The sequence below is a fragment of the Mixophyes fleayi genome, chromosome 4 (assembly GCF_038048845.1).
Source record: "Mixophyes fleayi isolate aMixFle1 chromosome 4, aMixFle1.hap1, whole genome shotgun sequence".
Taxonomy (NCBI): domain Eukaryota; kingdom Metazoa; phylum Chordata; class Amphibia; order Anura; family Limnodynastidae; genus Mixophyes; species Mixophyes fleayi.
In genome coordinates, this window is record NC_134405.1 from 295,175,373 (window position 1) to 295,194,859 (window position 19,487).

Sequence of the window (19,487 nt, forward strand, 5' to 3'; positions counted from 1 at the left end):
AGCTCCTTTGATGTGGTCAAACAATTCAGTGATGAGAGGAATAAGATAGCGGTTTTTGATGGTAACAGCATTCAGTCCACGATAATCAATACAAGGTCACAATGACCCATCTTTCTTCTTTACGAAAAAGAACCCAGCACCGGCTGGAGACACTGAGGGCCTGATGAAACCCCTCTGGAGGTTCTCTTTAACAAAAGCAGACATTGCCTGGGTCTCGGGTTGGGAAAGAGGGTATACACGTCCTTGGGGAGGATTCTTCCCTAGCAGTAGATCTATGGGACAATCCCATGGACGGTGTGGAGGAAGCAATTCAGCCCGGCCCTTGTCAAAGACGTCTGAGAAAACCTGATAATGAGGAGGCAGACTTGAGGAGAACAAGGTGCAGAAGTAGAGACTGCAGAGGTTTTACCAAAGTTAGGCAGCAGGAACAGCTATAGGGCCACCAGGCGAGGATCTCAGAGGTGCTCCAATCCAGTTGTGGAGAGTGCAAACAAAGTCATGGGAGACCCAAAATGATGGGTGTAGTAGTACAAGGTAACACAAGAAACTAGATCTCCTCAGAATGAAGGGCTCCAATTCAGAGGGTGAGAGGTCTAGTTTGGCGAATCACACCTCTGGGGAGTTGAGAGCCATCAATGGCAGAAATGATGACCGGCGTCTCTAAAGAGCGTGTGGGTGGAGACCACTGTGAAAATAGTGATTGTAAGATGAAATTCCCAGCAGATCCAGGGTCTAGTAAAGCTTGAGAATGGTATTCTGAGGACTCACATCACAGGGAAACTGGAATGGTGCATATTGTAAATGAGGAGGATCCCAACCTGACCTTCCCGCAACAGATTAGGGTTTGGCATTTCCCGGCATCTTGGGACAAGAGTTCAGAAAATGACCAGGCTCACCACAATAAATACAAAGATTGTCTCGTTGTCTTCTGTCTCGCTCATCTGAAGTTAAGCGGGCACTCCCGATTTGCATGGGTTCTTCAGGGATGGATGAGGGTGGTTGAAAGCCAGTCTGAAAGCTGTGCAACGAGACTGATCCTTCTCTGCGGATCTCTCCTGAAAATGTAAGTCCACACTGTTGCATAGGGAGATGATGGCGTCCAAGGTAATGGGAAGTTCATATGAGGCCAACACATCTTTTATATGGTCAGACAACCCCTGCCAGAAGACTGCTACTGGGCATCATTATTCCAAGTTAACTCAGAGGAAAGGGTACAAAATTCAATGACATATTGTGCTACCGAGCGGTTCCTTTGGCGTAGCCTCAGGATACCAGCAGAAGCCGAAGAGACTCGGCCAGGCTCATCAAAAACCCGGCAGAAAGTGGCCAAAAAAGAGACATAGTTGCTAAGGAGGGGGTCATCTCTCTCCCAGAGGGGAGAGGCCCAGGCTAAGGCTTGACCAGTCAAGAGGGTTACAACATAGACTACCTTGGTCCTGCCAGTTGGGAAATTCTGTGACTATAGCTCAAACTGAATTGAACATTGTTTTAGGAAACCACAATAGATCTTAGGATCCCTGTCAAATTTTGCAGGAGTAGGTAACCTAAGAGTGGAGGTGGTCGCGGCTGATGCCTGATGACCTAGAGGTTGTTCTGAAAGAGAAACTGAGGCGGAAGGCTCAGCAGCTTGCAAGGTATCCAAGCGGCCAGCCAGGGTTTGAAAGCACTGTAGTAACTGGTGCTGGGTATTGCCCTGCTTCTCAACTCGTCCAATTAAATGCTGTAGCATGTCTTTAGCGGAAGGACCCACCAGGGGATCAGACATTCTTTGGCCTGTTCTTACTGTCACAAAACCTGATGATGTTTACAGGATCCCCTGGTTCTGCCAGGTTTTGATACGGGTCACTCAGGAGTGCGGAGTCTAACAGGTAGGTGGTATTCACCAGAACCCCCCGCAAGGAGTTATGGTCTCAGCCGCCCATAGGTCGCGGTCGTCTGAGAGTGCGCCGGGCAGAGGTAGGAGGAGCCAGGAGCAGAGGAGACAGATGAATCTGGACACCAGAGGTAAGTAGGACTAGCGGCAATAGAATCACTGGTGCAGCGGTCGTCCAATATAGATAATAGAGTAGAGGTGGAACTGAGCTGACACGACAATAGTAACTCAGGATATTAGCAACAGAGTCACTGGAACAACGGAAGTTTATAGGCAATGGAGAGAAGATGTAGAACTGCAGCTGACACGATGATGGTAACTCCAGATAATAGCAATAGAGCCACTGGAGCAGTGGTAGTTCGTAGAGACTGAAGGGAGCCGGATCCTTCCTACTGAGGTAGAGAACACGAAGAACAGGCATCTGATGTCAGGAACCCCTCCAGCCAGCACAACAACACCTGGAATCTACTCCAAAAGTCTGTTCACTGGAGCCCCTAGTGGTGGGGACAGACTTGGCCGCAGACTAACAAAGGGTCGTGTGATGTGTACCGGCTGTGGAGAACCCAGGAGCAGAGTGTTATGGCAGACATCGTATCCAGAGAACAGGCCGAGGTCAGGGGTCAATTGCTAGATAGAATCGTCAGAAAACATGCCAGGGGTTGGGGTCTCGAGCAAATCACCAGTATAAGAGGTTTAAGCCAAAAGGTCAAGGGCACAGGCAAAAAGACAAATTCAAGGTACAGGCAGGGGTCATACATGGCAAACGGAGGTCCAAAGGTTAAACACCAACAGCACAGCAGCAGGCAGTAACACAGAAGTCTGGAAGCTATAACCAGCAGGGAGGCCAAGCCCTTCGTGCCTTAAATACTACAAGCAGCCAATCAGAGCCTGGCTCTGAAGTATACACAGCCCCCTGCATATGTTTAGATTATAATCATTAATTAGCCCGCAGGCTAGTGGAGCTGATTTGCGCACGCGCCCGGCTTTCTTTCATTGCCGGGACGCGGCGCTGAGGAGGAAGCGTCCGATTGTTGCCTTGGCAACGGCCGGAAGTGACGTCCCGGTCATCAAGGTGACGGCAGGGAGGCCGGGGAGTCCAGGAGACGAGTCGCGGTAACAGTACTCCCCCTTGAGGAGGGGTCAAAGGACCCCGACAACCAGGTTTTCCAGGGAATTGGGAATTGTTTGAAAAATTCTTCAATGACTTTGCGGGCGTGCAAGCGTCTCCACGGAATCCAGGATCTTTCCTCCGGGCCACGACCTTTCCATTGAACCAAGAAATGGATTTTCCCCTCATAGGCGTAGACAAAGGCATAAGTGGGCCTGAAGGAGAGATTCTGGAGGTTTTATATTTTGCACAATCTTCACAAGTGCGGACAAAGCTCTCAACATCCGAGGACAGTGAAGACCATCATACAGAATGTGTAAGGATTTCAAGGGTTTTGGAGATACCCGGATGCCCGGCCGATTTATTCTCATGGACCTCAGTGAGGACAGCTCTACGAAGATGCACCGGCACAAAAAGGCGCCCCGCAGGTGTTTCAGCAGGGGCTATCTTCTGAAATTGGCGAATGGTGTTTCCTAAGTCCTGGGTCAGCCCAGCGTGAACGATAGAAGCCGGAATTATTGGTGGTGGTTCACCAGTGGGTAGTTGATGAGGCAGAAAGCTCCTGGACAAAGCATCCGCCTTTGTATTCTTAGAACCAGGTCTGTAGGTTAGGACAAAATTGAAACGGGTACAGAATAAGGCCCATTGAGCTTGTCTGGAGTTTAACCGTTTGGCAGACTCAATGTACAACAGGTTTTTATGATCAGTGAAGACTGAAATTGTATGAACTGCTCCCTCAAGCCAGTGACGCCACTCCTCGAACGCCCACTTCATTGCCAGTAGATCCCGATTGCCCACATCGTAGTTGACTTTGGCAGACAAAAACTTGCGTGAAAAGAAGGCAAATGGATGCACTTTATGATCACTGGGGGTCCCTCTGGGACAAGAGAGCACCAGCGCCTACTTCCGAGGCATCCACTTTCAGAATAAATGGCAACTACGGATAAGGATGCTTGAGGACCGGAGCAGTAGTGAAAGCATTTTTAAGAGCTTCGAATGATACAATGGCCTCTGATGACCAATTACAGGGATCCGCCCCTTTGTGGGAAAGAGCAGTGATGGGAGCCACTAGATCAGAAAAAGCCTGAATGAATCTCCGATAGTAACTTGCGAAGCCCAGGAATCTTTGAATCGCTTTCAGATTAGTGGGACGTACCCACTCCAGGATGGCTTGGACTTTACTAGGATCCATAGAAAATCCATTGTGAGAAATTACGTATCCTGGGAATGACACCTTTTTTACATTGAATTCGCACTTTTCAAGTTTGGCGAAAAGATGATGCTCTGAGTTTAAGCAGAACCTGTTTGACATGATTACGATGTTGAGGGAGAGACCACGAAATGACCCAGGAACTCACGGAGAACCTCATTAATGAGACCCTGGAAGATTGCAGGCGCATTACACAGGCCGAAGGGCATGACCAAATACTCATAATGGCCAGATTGAGTGTTGAAGGCCGTCTTCCACTCATCGCCCTCCCTGATGCGTATGAGATTGTAGGCGCCACGGAGATCAATCTTGGTGTATATGGTAGCATTCATCAGCTGGTCAAACAGGACAGAGATGAGCGGGAGCGGATATGTGTTTTTGACGGTGATCTTGTTCAAACCACGAAAGCCGATGCATGGGCGTAGACTACCGTTCTTTTTAGACACGAAAAAACACCCCGCTCCTACAGGAGACCTTGAAGGTCTGATGAACCCTTTCTGCAAGTTTTCCTCCACATAATCTTGCATTGCTTTAGTATCAGGGCCAGAAAGGGAGTATAACCTTCCTTTGGGCAACTTGGATCCTGGAAGTAAATCAATGGCACAATCAAAGTCTCTATGCGGAGGTAGAAAATCAGCCGCCTTCTTGGAAAACACGTCCTGGAATTCACGATATGCAGAAAGCAGTTGATCCGGTAGCGGCTGCAGAAGCCGAAGAGACATGGCCAAACAATTTTAAGAACAGTGAGTTCTGCAACGAGTAATTTCTCCAAGATTCCAGTCAATCACTGGGTTATGGAGGTGGAACCAGGGATGACCCAGAATTAGTGGAACGGAAGGGCAATCAATGAGGAGAAGAGACAGGGTTTCGGAATGAAGAGACCCAACTGTAAGTTGTAATGATGGAGTCGTGAAGGAAATCCTACCTCCGGGTAAGGGACCCCCATCCAAACCACAGACGGTGATAGCGGAATTCATTTTCATGAAAGGGATTCCAATGGATTTGGCAAAACTGATATCCAGAAAGTTGCCTGCGGCACCGCTATCAATAAATGCTGAGATGACTGAGGAATGTGATCCACAGGAAAGATGAGCGGGAACTATTAATGCATTTTTGGAAGAAATGAACTGCAGACCTAGATGAATCTCTTCCACCTTCTCTAGGCCTGATCTTTTCCCGACTTGTTGGGACAGGAGCGCAAAAGGTGACCTTTGGTTCCACAATATAGGCAGAGGCCTGCGTCTCCTAGTTCTCTTACTGGGAGAGGCGATAGGCGACTAGCTGCATAGGTTCCGCAGTTTCCATATTAGGAGGCACAGAAAGGAATGTACTGGGAGTGGGTGCTTCCTTCTCAGCTCTTCTTTCCTTGAGGCATCTATCAATTTTGATTGTGAGCTGCATAAGTCCCTCCAGGGAAGTAGGTGAAGGGTACTGTACCAGGGAATCCTTTATTTGTTCTGATAACCCCAAACGGAACTGGCTGAGTAAAGCTGGATCATTCCAATCACTGTCAGTGGACCAGCGTGTCACTCACCGGACCGTGAGTGCCTCTTCCCGGACATTTAGGAACCGTGGTCGTCCTCCATCCTGAGGGTCTGCGCATGCGCAGCCCTTTCCTATACTTCAGTGTATGTCCCTTTAACTCAATTGGCAGATCAGGCAACACTCCCTATATTAAGCACCTGTGGTCAACACCACGTTGCCTGATCTTGGAGTCTCATTCCCCATGAGCCTCTGAAGGTGTTCCTGTGTTTCCTCGTGTATTCAGCGCTGCTGATTCCTGTGGTTTCCAAACCACTTCTACCTCTGTGGTTTCCTAACCACTTCTACTACTGTGGTTCCCATACCACTTCTACCATCAACTGTATCATCGTGACTGTTTGCTGATTCCTATCCGCTGCCTCCGTGCACTACAGTCTCCTATACCACTTCAACGCTATTATATTCCATAGTGACTGTTTGCTGATTCCTATCCGCTGCCTCCGTGCACTACAGTCTCCTATACCACTTCAACGCTATTATATTCCATTGTGACTGTTTGCTGATTCCTATCCGCTGCCTCCGGGCATTACAGCCTTCTCTCCTTATCCACTCACCTGTTCATCATCAAGTCTGTGAGCTGATTCCTAGCCGCTGCCTCCGTGCACTGCAGTCTCCAGCTTGCAACTCGTCTGTGTTCATCATCGTGACTGTGAGCTGATTCCTATCCGCTGCCTCCGTGCACTACAGCCTCCAGCTGGCAACTCGCCTGTGTTCATCATCGTGACCGTGAGCTGATTCCTATCCGCTGCCTCCGTGCACTACAGCCTCCAGCTGGCAACTCGCCTGTGTTCATCATCGTGACCGTGAGCTGATTCCTATCCGCTGCCTCCGTGCACTACAGCCTCCAGCTGGCAACTCGCCTGTGTTCATCATCGTGACCGTGAGCTGATTCCTATCCGCTGCCTCCGTGCACTACAGCCTCCAGCTGGCAACTCGCCTGTGTTCATCATCGTGACCGTGAGCTGATTCCTATCCGCTGCCTCCGTGCACTACAGCCTCCAGCTGGCAACTCGCCTGTGTTCATCATCGTGACTGCAAGCTGATTCCTATCCGCTGCTCCTGTGCACCTCAGCCTCATCTCATCTCTCCCGTGGGTCCGCAGAGTCCTGCTGCCGCTGCCAGTCCTATCGTCCATCCACTGCTGATCCGCTCTCCACGCCTTCCTGGTTCCCCTGGTCACTAACCTCCTGTCAGCATTGGATTCGTGTCCCTGTTGGTCTACTTACCTGTGCGCTGCACCTACTAGACTCCTGCTTCTTACATCCAGGGACTTCTCATCCTGTCGGCCTCCTGCCGCCCAGGTATCACTGCACTTCTGTCTGACTGCCTTCTGAACCACGGTATGCATACTTCTCATTGACTGTGCTGGTGTATTGCATATCTTGCTGGACTGTGTTGGTTCTCCTCTGGAGTCTGCAATCCGCTGAGTCTTTTGCCATCATTGACTGTGTTACCTTGTGCTGGACTACTTCAGAGACTTCCTATATTTGCAGACCTGTTCAGTCATTTATATATATTGTGCATATTACTGTGGATCGTGTTTAATGTGCCCGTGTACATCCTGTGTTGCAGTCTCTCCCCGTACACCTCCTCACATATATTTTCAGTGGTACAACTTGCTGAAGGCAGACCACTGATTCCTGTTCCAGTATCACCTGTTCCATTCCTCTCACATAGCAGTGGTACAACTTGCTACCGCAGACCACTGACTTCCCCGATACCTCCACTTGGATTCCATTCCTTCACTCAGACAGCGGTACCACTTGCTATCCGCAGACCGCTGACTCTCATCACCTCCTCGTTTCTGTTGGACATTCCTCCTCACTATAGCAGTGGTACAACTTGCTAACGCAGACCACTGACTACCTCCACTTGCCCTTGTCCATACAGTTCCTCGTGTATTATCACCTCCATATTACCAGTGCTGCTAGTCATAGACTTTCCTGAGCATCTCATCATCTACTATTGCCTGTTCCGTGATCACCCTGCTACCAGAGTACACTATTACCATCTACATTGCTCTGGTAAGCTTACCACCTGGTGATCCCTGGGTAAAGGCTCCTAGTGCCCGTGACACAGCGCCGGAATTCGGCAGCGTATTCTTCTGCAGAACGTCGGCCTTGTTTTAGGGATCTGAGGTGGGCCTCAGCGGAAGCTACCCGATCCGGGTCATCATACAGGAGGCCTAGGGCTTCAAAAAACGAATCCACAGACCTCAGCAAAGGACTGTCGGAAGGCAAGCTCAAGGCCCAGGACTGCGGGTCCCCCTGAAGCAACAAAATTATTATACCCACTCTTTGTTGTTCAGAGCTGGAGGAGCGGGGTCGGAGACGGAAGTAAAGTTTACAACTCTCAAAGTTACGGAAGAGACTTCTGTCCCCAGAGAATCGATCCGGCAAGTTCAGCTTGGGCTCCACGGCAGGAGCTGATGGGTTTTGCTGGATTTGGACTTGCACGGCTCTAGTGGCCTCTTCCTGAGCAGACAGACGTTGAACCAGATTCTGGACCACTTGTGAGATGGATTGGATCTGACCTGCCAGAACTTGGGCTGGAGAAAGGTTCGCCCCGTTATCATCCATGGAAGCGAATTCTCCAAAGATTATGGCCGATTATGTCAGGAACCCATCCAGCCAGCAAAACAACACCCGGAATCTACTCTGAAATCCGGTGTTCACTGGAGCCCCTAGTGGTGGGGACAGACTTGGCCGCAGACTAACAAAAGGTTGTGTGATGTGTACCGGCTGTGGAGAACCCAGGAGCAGAGGGTTATGGCAGACAGAATATCCAGAGAACAGGCCGAGGTCAGGGGTCACTTGCTAGATAGAATCGTCAGAAAACACGCCAGGGGTCGGGATCACGAGCAAATCAGCAGTATCAGAGGTTCAAGCCAAAGGGTCAGGGGCACAGGCAAAAATACATATTCAAGGTACAGGCAAGGATCATACACGGCAAACGGAGGTCCCTGATCAGGGTAATAACCCATTGTAAGGCCTGCCATGGAGTTGGGAAAGGAAAATTCTATTATTCTGATTTTCTGTTGAGAAAGGGCTTCTAGCTTTGGTAATATTTGAAATAGGATACATGAAAGAGTATTTCATTTTTTTTGAATCTTTTAAATCTGTCAGTTTTCAGTTCCAAATTTGTTATTAGTATATTTTATTAGAGTTAAACTTGATGAAATTCTTGGAAGAGCAACAGGAAATATTGTATTGTTGTCAATTTCCTTTATTTTCTACAGACCTACTTCAGCCAAATAACAGTGTATGGAACGTTCTAAACTAAGCACTTTCATGTGTATATAACAATACAGCACACTATCTGTCCACCCTATCCTTATCAAGAGACAGGTAGAGCCACAACAGTATAGTAGGAACAGCATTGTAGAATATCTAGGGGCATGTTTATTTCCAGTCTCTACCCAAAGCTAGAAGGGAATAACCCATTGTTAAGTTTGCCTTGGATGATTGAAGCCATGGTTTTTTTTCCCCAGACATTTGCCTCTCTATAACTCTTGGATGCATTTTCTCTCCTGACCGTTGGTGCTATGTTGAGCCTTCACCTTGGACTGAGAGTGTAATACCGCCAACCTATTCTTGGAGTATTTGCCATCCATAGGCATAGCCATTTTCCTTTGCTTGTTTCCACTGTAGTCAGATGCCTCAGACATTAATTCAGTTGTCCTCTGCATTTTCAGTGTTTTAACAATTTTAATTTCTCTGGTACTGTCTGGAATATTTTTTCAATCCATTGCCCCATGTTCGTAGAACATTACTGACAATTCAATTTATGGTGAACATGAAGCTCTCTCTCTTATTATTTTAACTCAAGGATTTGGGTTTTAAACAGCTATTTTCAAGGAAAATAGAATTTCCTTGCTGGCGGAGGAAGTAAAAATGGTAGCTTTTGTCAATGATCTTCTATTATTTCTTTCAGGTTCACATCTTTCGCTGCCATCTGTGTTCGATAAGCTTGTAGTTTGGGAAAATTTCTGGATTTAAAAGTTATAGGGAGAAATCTGTGGCAATGGTTTTGGGGGTGTCTTCAAAAACCAACATGGGGTAGAGCCTTTAAGCTTATGTGGGCGACTTGTTTGCTTACATACTTGGGGATTTATCTTCCTAAAAATATAAATAGCCTTTATTCTCTGAATGTTAGTACTATCAAGAGAGATCACTGCTCAACTTCGGAGTTGGACTCATCTACCCCTTTCGCATTTAGGTCGAGCAAATTTGATAAAAATGACTATCTTTCGAAAACTTTTATATCAGTTACAAATATTGCCACAATCGCCTTAGCCAGTTATTTGGCAAACCTAGAGGTGCAGTATTAGTTTGCTTAAGTTACAACAGCCTCTATCTAGAGGTGAAATTAAATTCCCTAACTTGAAATTATACAATCATATGCTGGTATCTTTAGGTATATTTGTGAATGGCTTCATGATCAAGATGTTTATGTCAACTTGGAAGCTGATAGCTCTTTTTGACTATTTGTAGTTTGGTCTCTGTCTTGCATTGATATACACAACAGCTTTTGGAAGAATGGTTTGATAATCCCCTATTTACCGCAAGGGAAGTTTGGCAAGCAACTCAAATTAAGTATGATCTTAATTGTACTTACTCGCTACATTTACCATTTTTGAAAAATCGTAGTTTTCAAGATGGGAAACCTGAATATCCATTTAATACATGGCAGAGAAGTGGAACTTTCAATATTGGACCGTTGGTGGATTAGAAAGTTAGAAAACCACTTACTACAGCCCAGATTATTACTAAATTGGAGTTTCCTTATACCCATGCTTTTGAAGTACATCAGGCTCAACATTAGGATTCTTTTGTCATTAAACATTTTTCAGTTCCAGATTGGTCTCAAACCCCTTATTTAGTCAGGCGGCAACTAGTGTTCATTATTAACTTTTACAAACGATGTTTGCGTTTACGAAAACTTGCTCGGATTTGTCTTATTGAATTTTTTTATTTTTTTTCCCCAGGTGACTTGGATATGATTTTTAATGCAATTTTATTTTCTATACGCTAGTACGTATAGGGAAATGTTCTGTAAGATCTTACATAGGGGTTACTTGTCCCCGTATCGTTGTTACATTATGGGTTTATCTGATTCGGGTTCGAAATATACTCCAAAGGCCTAATTTTTATACTGTATGTGGGAATGTCAGTATAGTAGGCGTTTTTTGTCAGCAGGTTCATCAGTATGCTTCCACATCTCTTTTGATCGTGATGGTCTTCTAGTATCAAAAAGGGTAGCAGAAAGTTACTTTTGATTATTTCTGCTTCCGTCACTCAAAATAATATTTTGCAAATGTCGGCACAGGAACAGCCACTATCCTTCAATGTTTTTCATGCAAAAAAAATGTTTGCACTTAGAACTGCCTTGAGTCCTCTCTTCATACAAAGAATCAAGTAAGTGAATTCTTTAAAGTGTGGGAAAGTTTTATCGATCTGTTACATGGTACACTACAATCACAAATATTTTCATTTCAAGTTGGTATGGGAACAGAATAATTCTAAATGACACTATTTAAATACACAATGAGCTGGAACCTACTTTGAATGGTGGCTTTCTAGAGCAGGTATATATTTTGTTTTCATAAATTGACCACACCTGGAAGCTGTATTATAAAAGCAATGCTAAAACTGGCATAATATATTAACTGTGTATTCAAAGTAAACTATTAAGTATTATAACAACTGGGATATTATTTCTATAATTCTGTTGTGTGGGAATATTGTATTTTATATTATTAAAAAAAAAAAAGTCATCGACAGTTACCATTTAAATTTCCTCAACCTAATACAGTGGTTCCCAAACTGTGCGCCTAGGCTCCCTGGGATGCCTCAGTGATCTCACAGGGGTGCCTTAGCCAGGGTCAGTGGTAAGCAAGGCGGGGGACCACTTGGTAGTTATTTTAGCTTAGGGGTGACTTAAAAAAATTATGGAGAGCCTAAGGGTACCTTGAACTGAAAAATTTTGGGATCCACTGGCCTAATAAGTGGATTTCATCAGAGTGTCTTCCTTTTGAAACGTGAGATTGCTTACTAATGGAATATACCCAGATTAAAATGGAAACATTGCTCAAGATATACTTGTAATTGAATATAGGCTTACATGCTCACAAGTTACATGTATTTTTTTTTTTTAAACGCAAGTTGCATCCACATTGCAGTTGAAGATGAATCAGGCCCAATATGCATACAGCTTCCCATTAACTTTTTCTGGGCACTTTCATGGGAAGCAATTTCCACTCCTGCTCATTTGTGTCGCCTCTCTTCACTGTTTTGTATAATAACAGGGGGGCGGCTTCAGGAATAGCAACTCTATTCCTCCTGCCAGCGAATATTATAGTTGCAAATAAGCCCTCTTATGTAAAACAAAAAAGAAACTAGCTACACACCTCACTTAGGAAGGACAGGAAAGAAGACACCTGGCAGGAAGGAGTGGCCTTAGGTGCATTCTGGGTAAGCCTTCTTTCATGCCCTGACTCAAGTGAAAGTTAGATTTAACATTTTATTATGTGGACATCGGCATACACAAAATTAAAGTGCAATATTTTGGGTTTACTAATTTTCCTAAACATGTGGCCCACCAAATCACTAGGCACAAGATACTAAGTGCTAAATCAATATCAATAAGAATAAAACCATCAACATCACTGAGAATAAAGTCCTGAAACAAATGTTTGCAGGCTAAACCAAAATTCATAACAATGTAGCAAATACAAACAAAATAGGAACCAGTGACATTATAGGCTGCAATCTTATGGATATTGACTATATTCACAAAATAGTTATCTGCATTGTTAACTGTAGGTGCCCTCCAGCTTCATCTCATGTATAGGTTTACGTGCATCAGTTTAATTTAAAAACAAAGCTTGGCATTGCTGGTTACTCTTGAACAAAATAATCAAGGTACTACTCAAACATAAATGGGTCACTTATATTACTTTTAGAGAAAGATCAATCTAAGTGTTATATTTAAATAGAAACTGCATCACAAAAACTACAAGCCACAAAATAACAGATGATCTTCAGTATTTAGTTGCATTCATGCTATCATATTTCCCTTTTGATATGGAATTGCAATTGAACAGATACACATTTTTGATACACTGTTCCTGGTGTAGGTACAGGTTGTTATTTAAAATAACAAAAAAACAGAATAGCAATAAAAAAAGGTAAGATATTTTCAATTTGAATATGACTAGATTAGAAAATCAATTGATGTTTAGTATGACAGCTTGTCTTCACAGCTTGTTACTTAAAACAGTTATGTCAGAGATGATCTATTCTCTTGGCAAGAAATTAAAAGTTAGCCAGTCTGGACAGAAATACAGACAGAAAAGTCTTCTCTTTCCATGAACGCTGAACAATCATAGGTCTTCTATATCAAAAAATAAAAGTATTTCATGACTGAAGATGAAGGAGAAGAAGTAAACGCAGAGATCAGTAAAAACATCTGACATCTTGCTGTATGTATCCAGGGAGCGACTTATCACCTCAGATGGAATTCCAGATAACAGAAGAGCTGCAGTGAGGACAGTTGTCTTCATCTTTTTCTCCCCCTAAAAAAAAATAAAAATAAAAGGGGGTCAACATTTTAAAACGAATATACTAGCTTTATATTTTAAGCACTTAAAAACTTATAGCATTCTACACCTTCAGTTAACGGACTTGTACATGTTCTCTTGCAACTTTTATTAATTACATCACTTTTCCTTTATAAAAGATATAGCTAAAGATCACATAAAGAATATAGTAACAACTGCGGCAGCACAATCTTCCTGTCTAGTGTGACAGAAGCCCAACACTGCTAATATGGGATATTAGAAACCCTGGCTCCTACGATCAAACCATGTATGACTTCTTGCTCATCTCCATTCCCCTACTCACATCATGACAAGACAATATAGGAGATTCATCAAGGTAACAAGCCATTAGTAATATCCGAATTTGTTATTCTGCTGAACCCCACAGTGACTGACAACCTGAATGACAGTTAATCGGATTCTTGGTGACAAACTGGACCACTAGTTTCAAGTGAGACAAGCCAAGGGAACACAGTGTATTAATTTCAAAGTGCCAAAGAAAGAAGCAAATTATACTTGTGTTAATTCCATTTCCTCTAATGGTAACCATTACCATGGTTTAGTCACTTATAACGTCAAGTAGAGATAGTAAAATAGAACAAATCCCAGGTAGTATATTGTGTAGCTCCTCCTCTACCCCTTTGTCTTTTAGCGACTTCCCAAGCTGTTGCTAAAATATAGTAACATAAAACGTATCTACAACATGGATTGGAATATTGGGCTACCATGAAGAATGTTGAAGAAAAGGAATTAATGGTAAAAATAATTTCTTCTTCAATCCTCAATGGCAGCTGTTACAGTGGGATGTACCCAAGGGAAGGGCAACGAACACCAGATCAGTCATGTATGCTGCATAGTCAAAAACATTTTTTTTTAAATAGCTGTATGGAGAACATGTTACCCAAACTGTGTGTCAGTAGATGACATTAAATGACAGTAATAATGTGTGTTAAAGGTATGAATAAATGACCACCCAGCTGCTTTGCACAGATTCACAATTTAAGCCTGGATCCTACATGCCAAAGTTGCCACTGATCTTGTGGAGTGAGATTTTATGATTTCTCTCATCTTAAGCCCATTTCTTTTATATGCCTTTGTAATGACTTCTCTGATCCATTTAAAAATGGTCAGTTTTGATTGAGTATACCCTTTCCAGGCTCCTGTCAGGATCACAAAGAGTTATACGGTGTTCCTAAATTGCTCTCTTTTGGATAAGTACACATCGATGGCTCTTACTAAATGTATGTAGATTTTTCGCTTATCAGTTGGTTGTGAACAAAAGGATGGAAATGGGATTTATTGATTATTTAGAAAGCAGGACTTTGTTTAGGTAGGAAAGTTGTATTAGTCCTTATCTGTGTAGACATTCAGAAAGGGTTCTTTGCATCACCTGTAGTTATCTAATTCTATTAGCAGAAGTAATTGCCACTTGGGACTACCACCTTCAATATAACCCACTTCAGGGAAACCTCTTTATTTATCTCATTGTACCGCTCTCCAGCTTCAGCTCAGGACTGCAAAAAGAAAAAAAAAAAAAGTGTCAGATACACCCATCTACTGTTCAGAGAAATCTGGCCAGAGGTGGTTTACATGGAAAAATTGGAGCCAAAAAGCCAACTTTCAACGTGGAAACAATGCTAAGCAACTCAACTATGCACGAAAACATAGGAACTGGGGTGCAAAAAAAATGACAGCAGGTGCTCTGGACTGATGAGTCAATTTTAAATATTTGGCTGTAACAGAAGGAAGTTTGTTTGCTGAAGGGCTGGAGAGCGGTACAATACTGCAGGCCACAGTGATGTATGGTGCAGGTTCCTCGCAAGTTTGGGCTGCATTTCAGCAAATGGAATTGGGGATTTGGTTAGGATTAATGGTGTCCTCAATGCTGGGACATATAGGCAGGTACTTATCCATCATGTAGGGAGGCGTCCTATTGACTCCAAATTTATTCTGCAGCAACACAACGACCCCAAACATACAGCCAATGTCATTAAGAACTATCTTCATTGTAAAGAACAAGGAGTCCAGGAAGTGATGATATGACCCCCACAGAGCCCTGATCTCAACATCAGAGGGCATCTGGGATTACATGGAGACAGAAGGAATTGAGCAGGCCTACATCCACCGATATATGGAACAACCTCTGTCTAGTTCCTTAAAAAAAAAAAAAAAAACAAACAACTGTGTGCAAGTGTACCCAGAAGAATTTATACTGTTTTGAAGGCAAAGGGTGGTCACACCAAATATTAATTTGATTTAGATTTTACTTCTGTTCATTCACTTTGCATTTTGTTAATTGATAAAAAATAAACTCTTAACACTTCTATTTTTTTAAAACATTCTTACTTTGCAACATTTTTTCCACAGTTGCCTAAAACTTTTGCACAGTATTGTATATATTCACACTGACTAATTGCACATGCTCCTTTATATACCAGAAAGGTATAGCACAATCATATATAGTAAATATCATTATGCTGACTAACTTTGTCTAATAGTCTATAGCAGATCATAAATCAGAAAATATAGAAAGCCTCTCAAACCTGAAAAGCCTGAAAGACAGTGTGGTTCTCCTATCAGAGTTCAGCCAGCCATGAAAGTTTACAGACATCTCCCATAAATATCAGATCAGTAGCTAATCTTATGTGATTGCACTACAACAAATCACATGATCGGACAGTGCTGAGCTAGACAAATAATACCGCCCTTAAGAATGTCACATGGCCAAGCAAGGTTTGTTTACATTTGCACAGAGCAGCAGGATAACGATTCAGTGTGTGTGAGACATGATTAAACAGAGGCAGACAAAAAACACAGATACAGCCAAACTACAGGAAGTAGAGAAAACAAAATCCCTCTGCAGTGCAAGCCATCTTGCCATCTTTGGTGCAAGTCGTGTGGCTTTATTTTGTGCAACCTTTTCCACTACATTATCGTGAACTAGAATGTCCTTAAGGTTGCGGCTCCGTTTGTAACAAATCGTGGGTGGCAAAGCCAAATCGGATCCAAGCACCGATTTTAATATGTGCCAGTGTCTGTAAAAGATTTAACGTGTCTTTTTAGAGCCAATAGAAAAAGTGTTAAGAACAATTAAACGGTCAACCTTGTTGATATCAGTGTCCTTAGTCTCCAATAGTTTGTCTCAATCAAGTTGTAAGCATTGAAGTATCACCTCATTAAGCTCTCCTGCGTTATAACTCCTTTGTAAAATGCTTTCTCCTATATCGTTTAAGGCTGCTGGTAAAAATTCATTCTTGAGCGATTCATGAAAATTGTATTTATTGAGGCAATATGCATCCGAGAAATCAAACTTCTATAGAGAAATGCAAATTGTTCCTCTGGGGAAGACAGCCTAACCTTCCATCAGACCATCTGAAATAATGTCATCTGATGTTTGGCTACACCGATAATCCCCTAGAGGGAATGAACTATCAGTTTATTTTTAGAGTATAACCAAATCATGAGTGTAACCATAATGCTCTAGAACACCTGAGTGAGCCATGGTCTAGAAGCTTGTTTTATTGCATCCAGAAATGTTTCACACATATTTCAGTACCAACTACATATGTGTCATATATATATATATATATATATATATAATTTTTTTTTAGATACTCTTTAGGAGTTCACTCCCTATTATCCCACTCTAAATTAATTTTGCAAATAGTTCCCCAGATACGTAATTCTCTGGCTATCACAGCTGTAGCTACAACTGCCCCATAAAACAAGTATAAAAACTTTTTTTTATTTTTTTTTATGCACTTAACATCCCTGAAGGAGTTAACATCCTCAAGTGGAATTGTAATTCTTTTGGTCAGTCTTTTGGACTACTGCTGTGTCCACCATTGAGGGTGTATCTCAAACCATAGTCTCCTCAGAAGAAAAAGGGTACATTCCAAAGAAATGTGTTCATGTTAAAACATCTAAGAATTTCTGACATAATACTGCTAACTGTATTTAATGGAACAAGGTGACCCTTCTTTTTAGGCTCCTGAAACAATGCCTCTGCAAAGGCTGTACAGTACTTCTGAAACATTCTCAATTTCCATCACCTTGTGAATAGCTCTTAAAGACATACCTGATTCCACTTTCATAAATCGGGGCAACACTAATTGCCGAGCTTGGCTCTTTAGACCTCAGCTGCTGTAAATCATCCTTCACAATGAAAGGATCAGCTATTGCAACCTTCATCCACTTTTAAAATTTACTATTACTGTTCACTAAAATTACATTCAGTACACATCCTTCTAGAAAACACCTTCTGGCAATTTTTTTTGTCACAAGTTCCACAACAAAGATTCTGGGGTTTTTTTTGTGTTTTTTTTTATATTTTTGCAGCTTTCTCCACAAGCTTTTCACTTCCTGCCTGCTTTTCTAACCTGGAGACAATATTGTATCATGAATCAGCCTGCACACAAACTAGCTAAAAACATAAGACACTATAATTCAGCGGGTGAAATAAGTATTGAACACATCAACATTTTTCTCAGTAAATACATATTTAATACAAGTTAACCCATGCATTCTAGTCAATTCAAGCTACTTAAGGTGTTAAAAACGTTCTTGTCATCTTCATCGCCACACACACACACGCCGCTAGGCTTTTATATATTAGATAATGCTAAGAATTTAGTAGGTCAGTGTAGTATATAACTCCGCCCAGCAGGTGGCGCTACAGCTTGAGCACTCTGTCACCCGGTAGTTTTTTCCACACACACACACACACACTATGTGTGTTCATGAGGTAAAATTACCTCAAGAAAAAGAGTTTGAGCCCTCAACTGGTAAATTTAGCCTTTACTACCCCTCCCACGGGGGGAAGGGGGGGGGGGGGGGTGATGGAAGTTAACTGACTTCATTATTATAATTTTTTTGTCAAAAAATGTCAGTATACCAAATTTCAGGTCAATTGGATGAGCTCTTTCTGAGAAAATAGTTTTTTCCACACACACACACACACACACACACACTAACACACGCCGCTAGGCTTTTATATATTATATGGCTGTTGTAATGAAATTTACACCAAATGTCAGCAAGAACCCTTGCAATCTAGACATGCAAAGAAATCAAACCATAGATGTCCATAAATTAAATTGTATGTAATAATGTGAAATGACACAGGGAAAAAATATTGAACAAGCTTCCTGAAATTTATTAATTACTTTATAGAAAATAATTTGTTGGTAAGGACGCCTCCTGTATGGAGAAACTAGTCGCATGCATTGCTCAGGTGTGATTTTGCCCTATTCTTCAACGTCTTCAAATCTTGAATGTTTTGTGGGCTTCTTCTATGAACTCTAATCTTTAGTTCTTTCCATAGATTTTCCATTGGATTCAAGTCAGGTGATTGGCTGGCCCATTCTAGCAGCTTTATTTTCTTTCTCTGAAACCAATTGAGAGTGTCCTTGGCTGTGTATTTGGGATCATTGTCTTGCTGAAATGTCCACCCTCGTTTCATGTTCAGCATCCTGGTAGGTGGCAGCAGATTTTTATCAAGAATGTCTCTGTACAGTTTTCCATTCATCCTTCCTTCAACTATATGCAGCATGCCAGTACCATGTGCAGAAAAACAGCCCCACACCATGATGTTCCAACCTCCTTACCAACTTCACTGTTGGTATTGAGTTTTTGGGGTGATGTGCAGTGCCATTTCTCCTCTAAACATGTTGTGTTTTATGGCATCCAAAGAGCTTAATTTTGCTCTCATCTGACCACACTATATTCTCCCAATATTTCACAGGCTTGTCCAAATGTTGTGAAGCAAACCTTAAACAAGCTTCAAAATGGTTTTTCTTCAGCAAAGGAGTCTTGCGTGGTGAGCGTGCATACAGGCCATGGCGGTTGAGTGCATTACTTATTGTTTTCTTTGAAACAATTGTACCAGCTTATTCCAGGTCTTTCTGAAGCTCTCCACAAGTGGTCCTTGAACAACTCTTCTGATAATTTTTTTCACTTCTCTGTCAGAAATCTTGCAAGGTGCAGCTGGTCGTGGCCTGTTTATGGTAAAATTATCATCTTTCCACTTCCAGATTATAGTCCCAATAGTGATCACTGGAACATTCAGCAGATTAGAGATCCTTCTGTAACCAATGCCATCAGTATGTTTTGCAACAATAAGATAGTGAAGGTCTTGAGACCTCTTTGATTTTTA

General features: G+C 42.7%; 1 protein-coding gene across 1 annotated transcript in view; it reads right to left on the minus strand.

The window, feature by feature from the left end:
• Nucleotides 1–11,805: 11,805 nt before the first annotated feature.
• CAMLG (calcium modulating ligand) overlaps nucleotides 11,806–19,487 on the minus strand; it is a 32,509-nt gene continuing 24,827 nt past the window's right edge. The window contains exon 4 of the mRNA XM_075209849.1: nucleotides 11,806–13,309. Within this exon, the coding sequence (XP_075065950.1) occupies nucleotides 13,118–13,309 (192 nt within the window). The 3' untranslated portion in view covers nucleotides 11,806–13,117. The remainder of the gene's footprint in view (nucleotides 13,310–19,487) is intronic.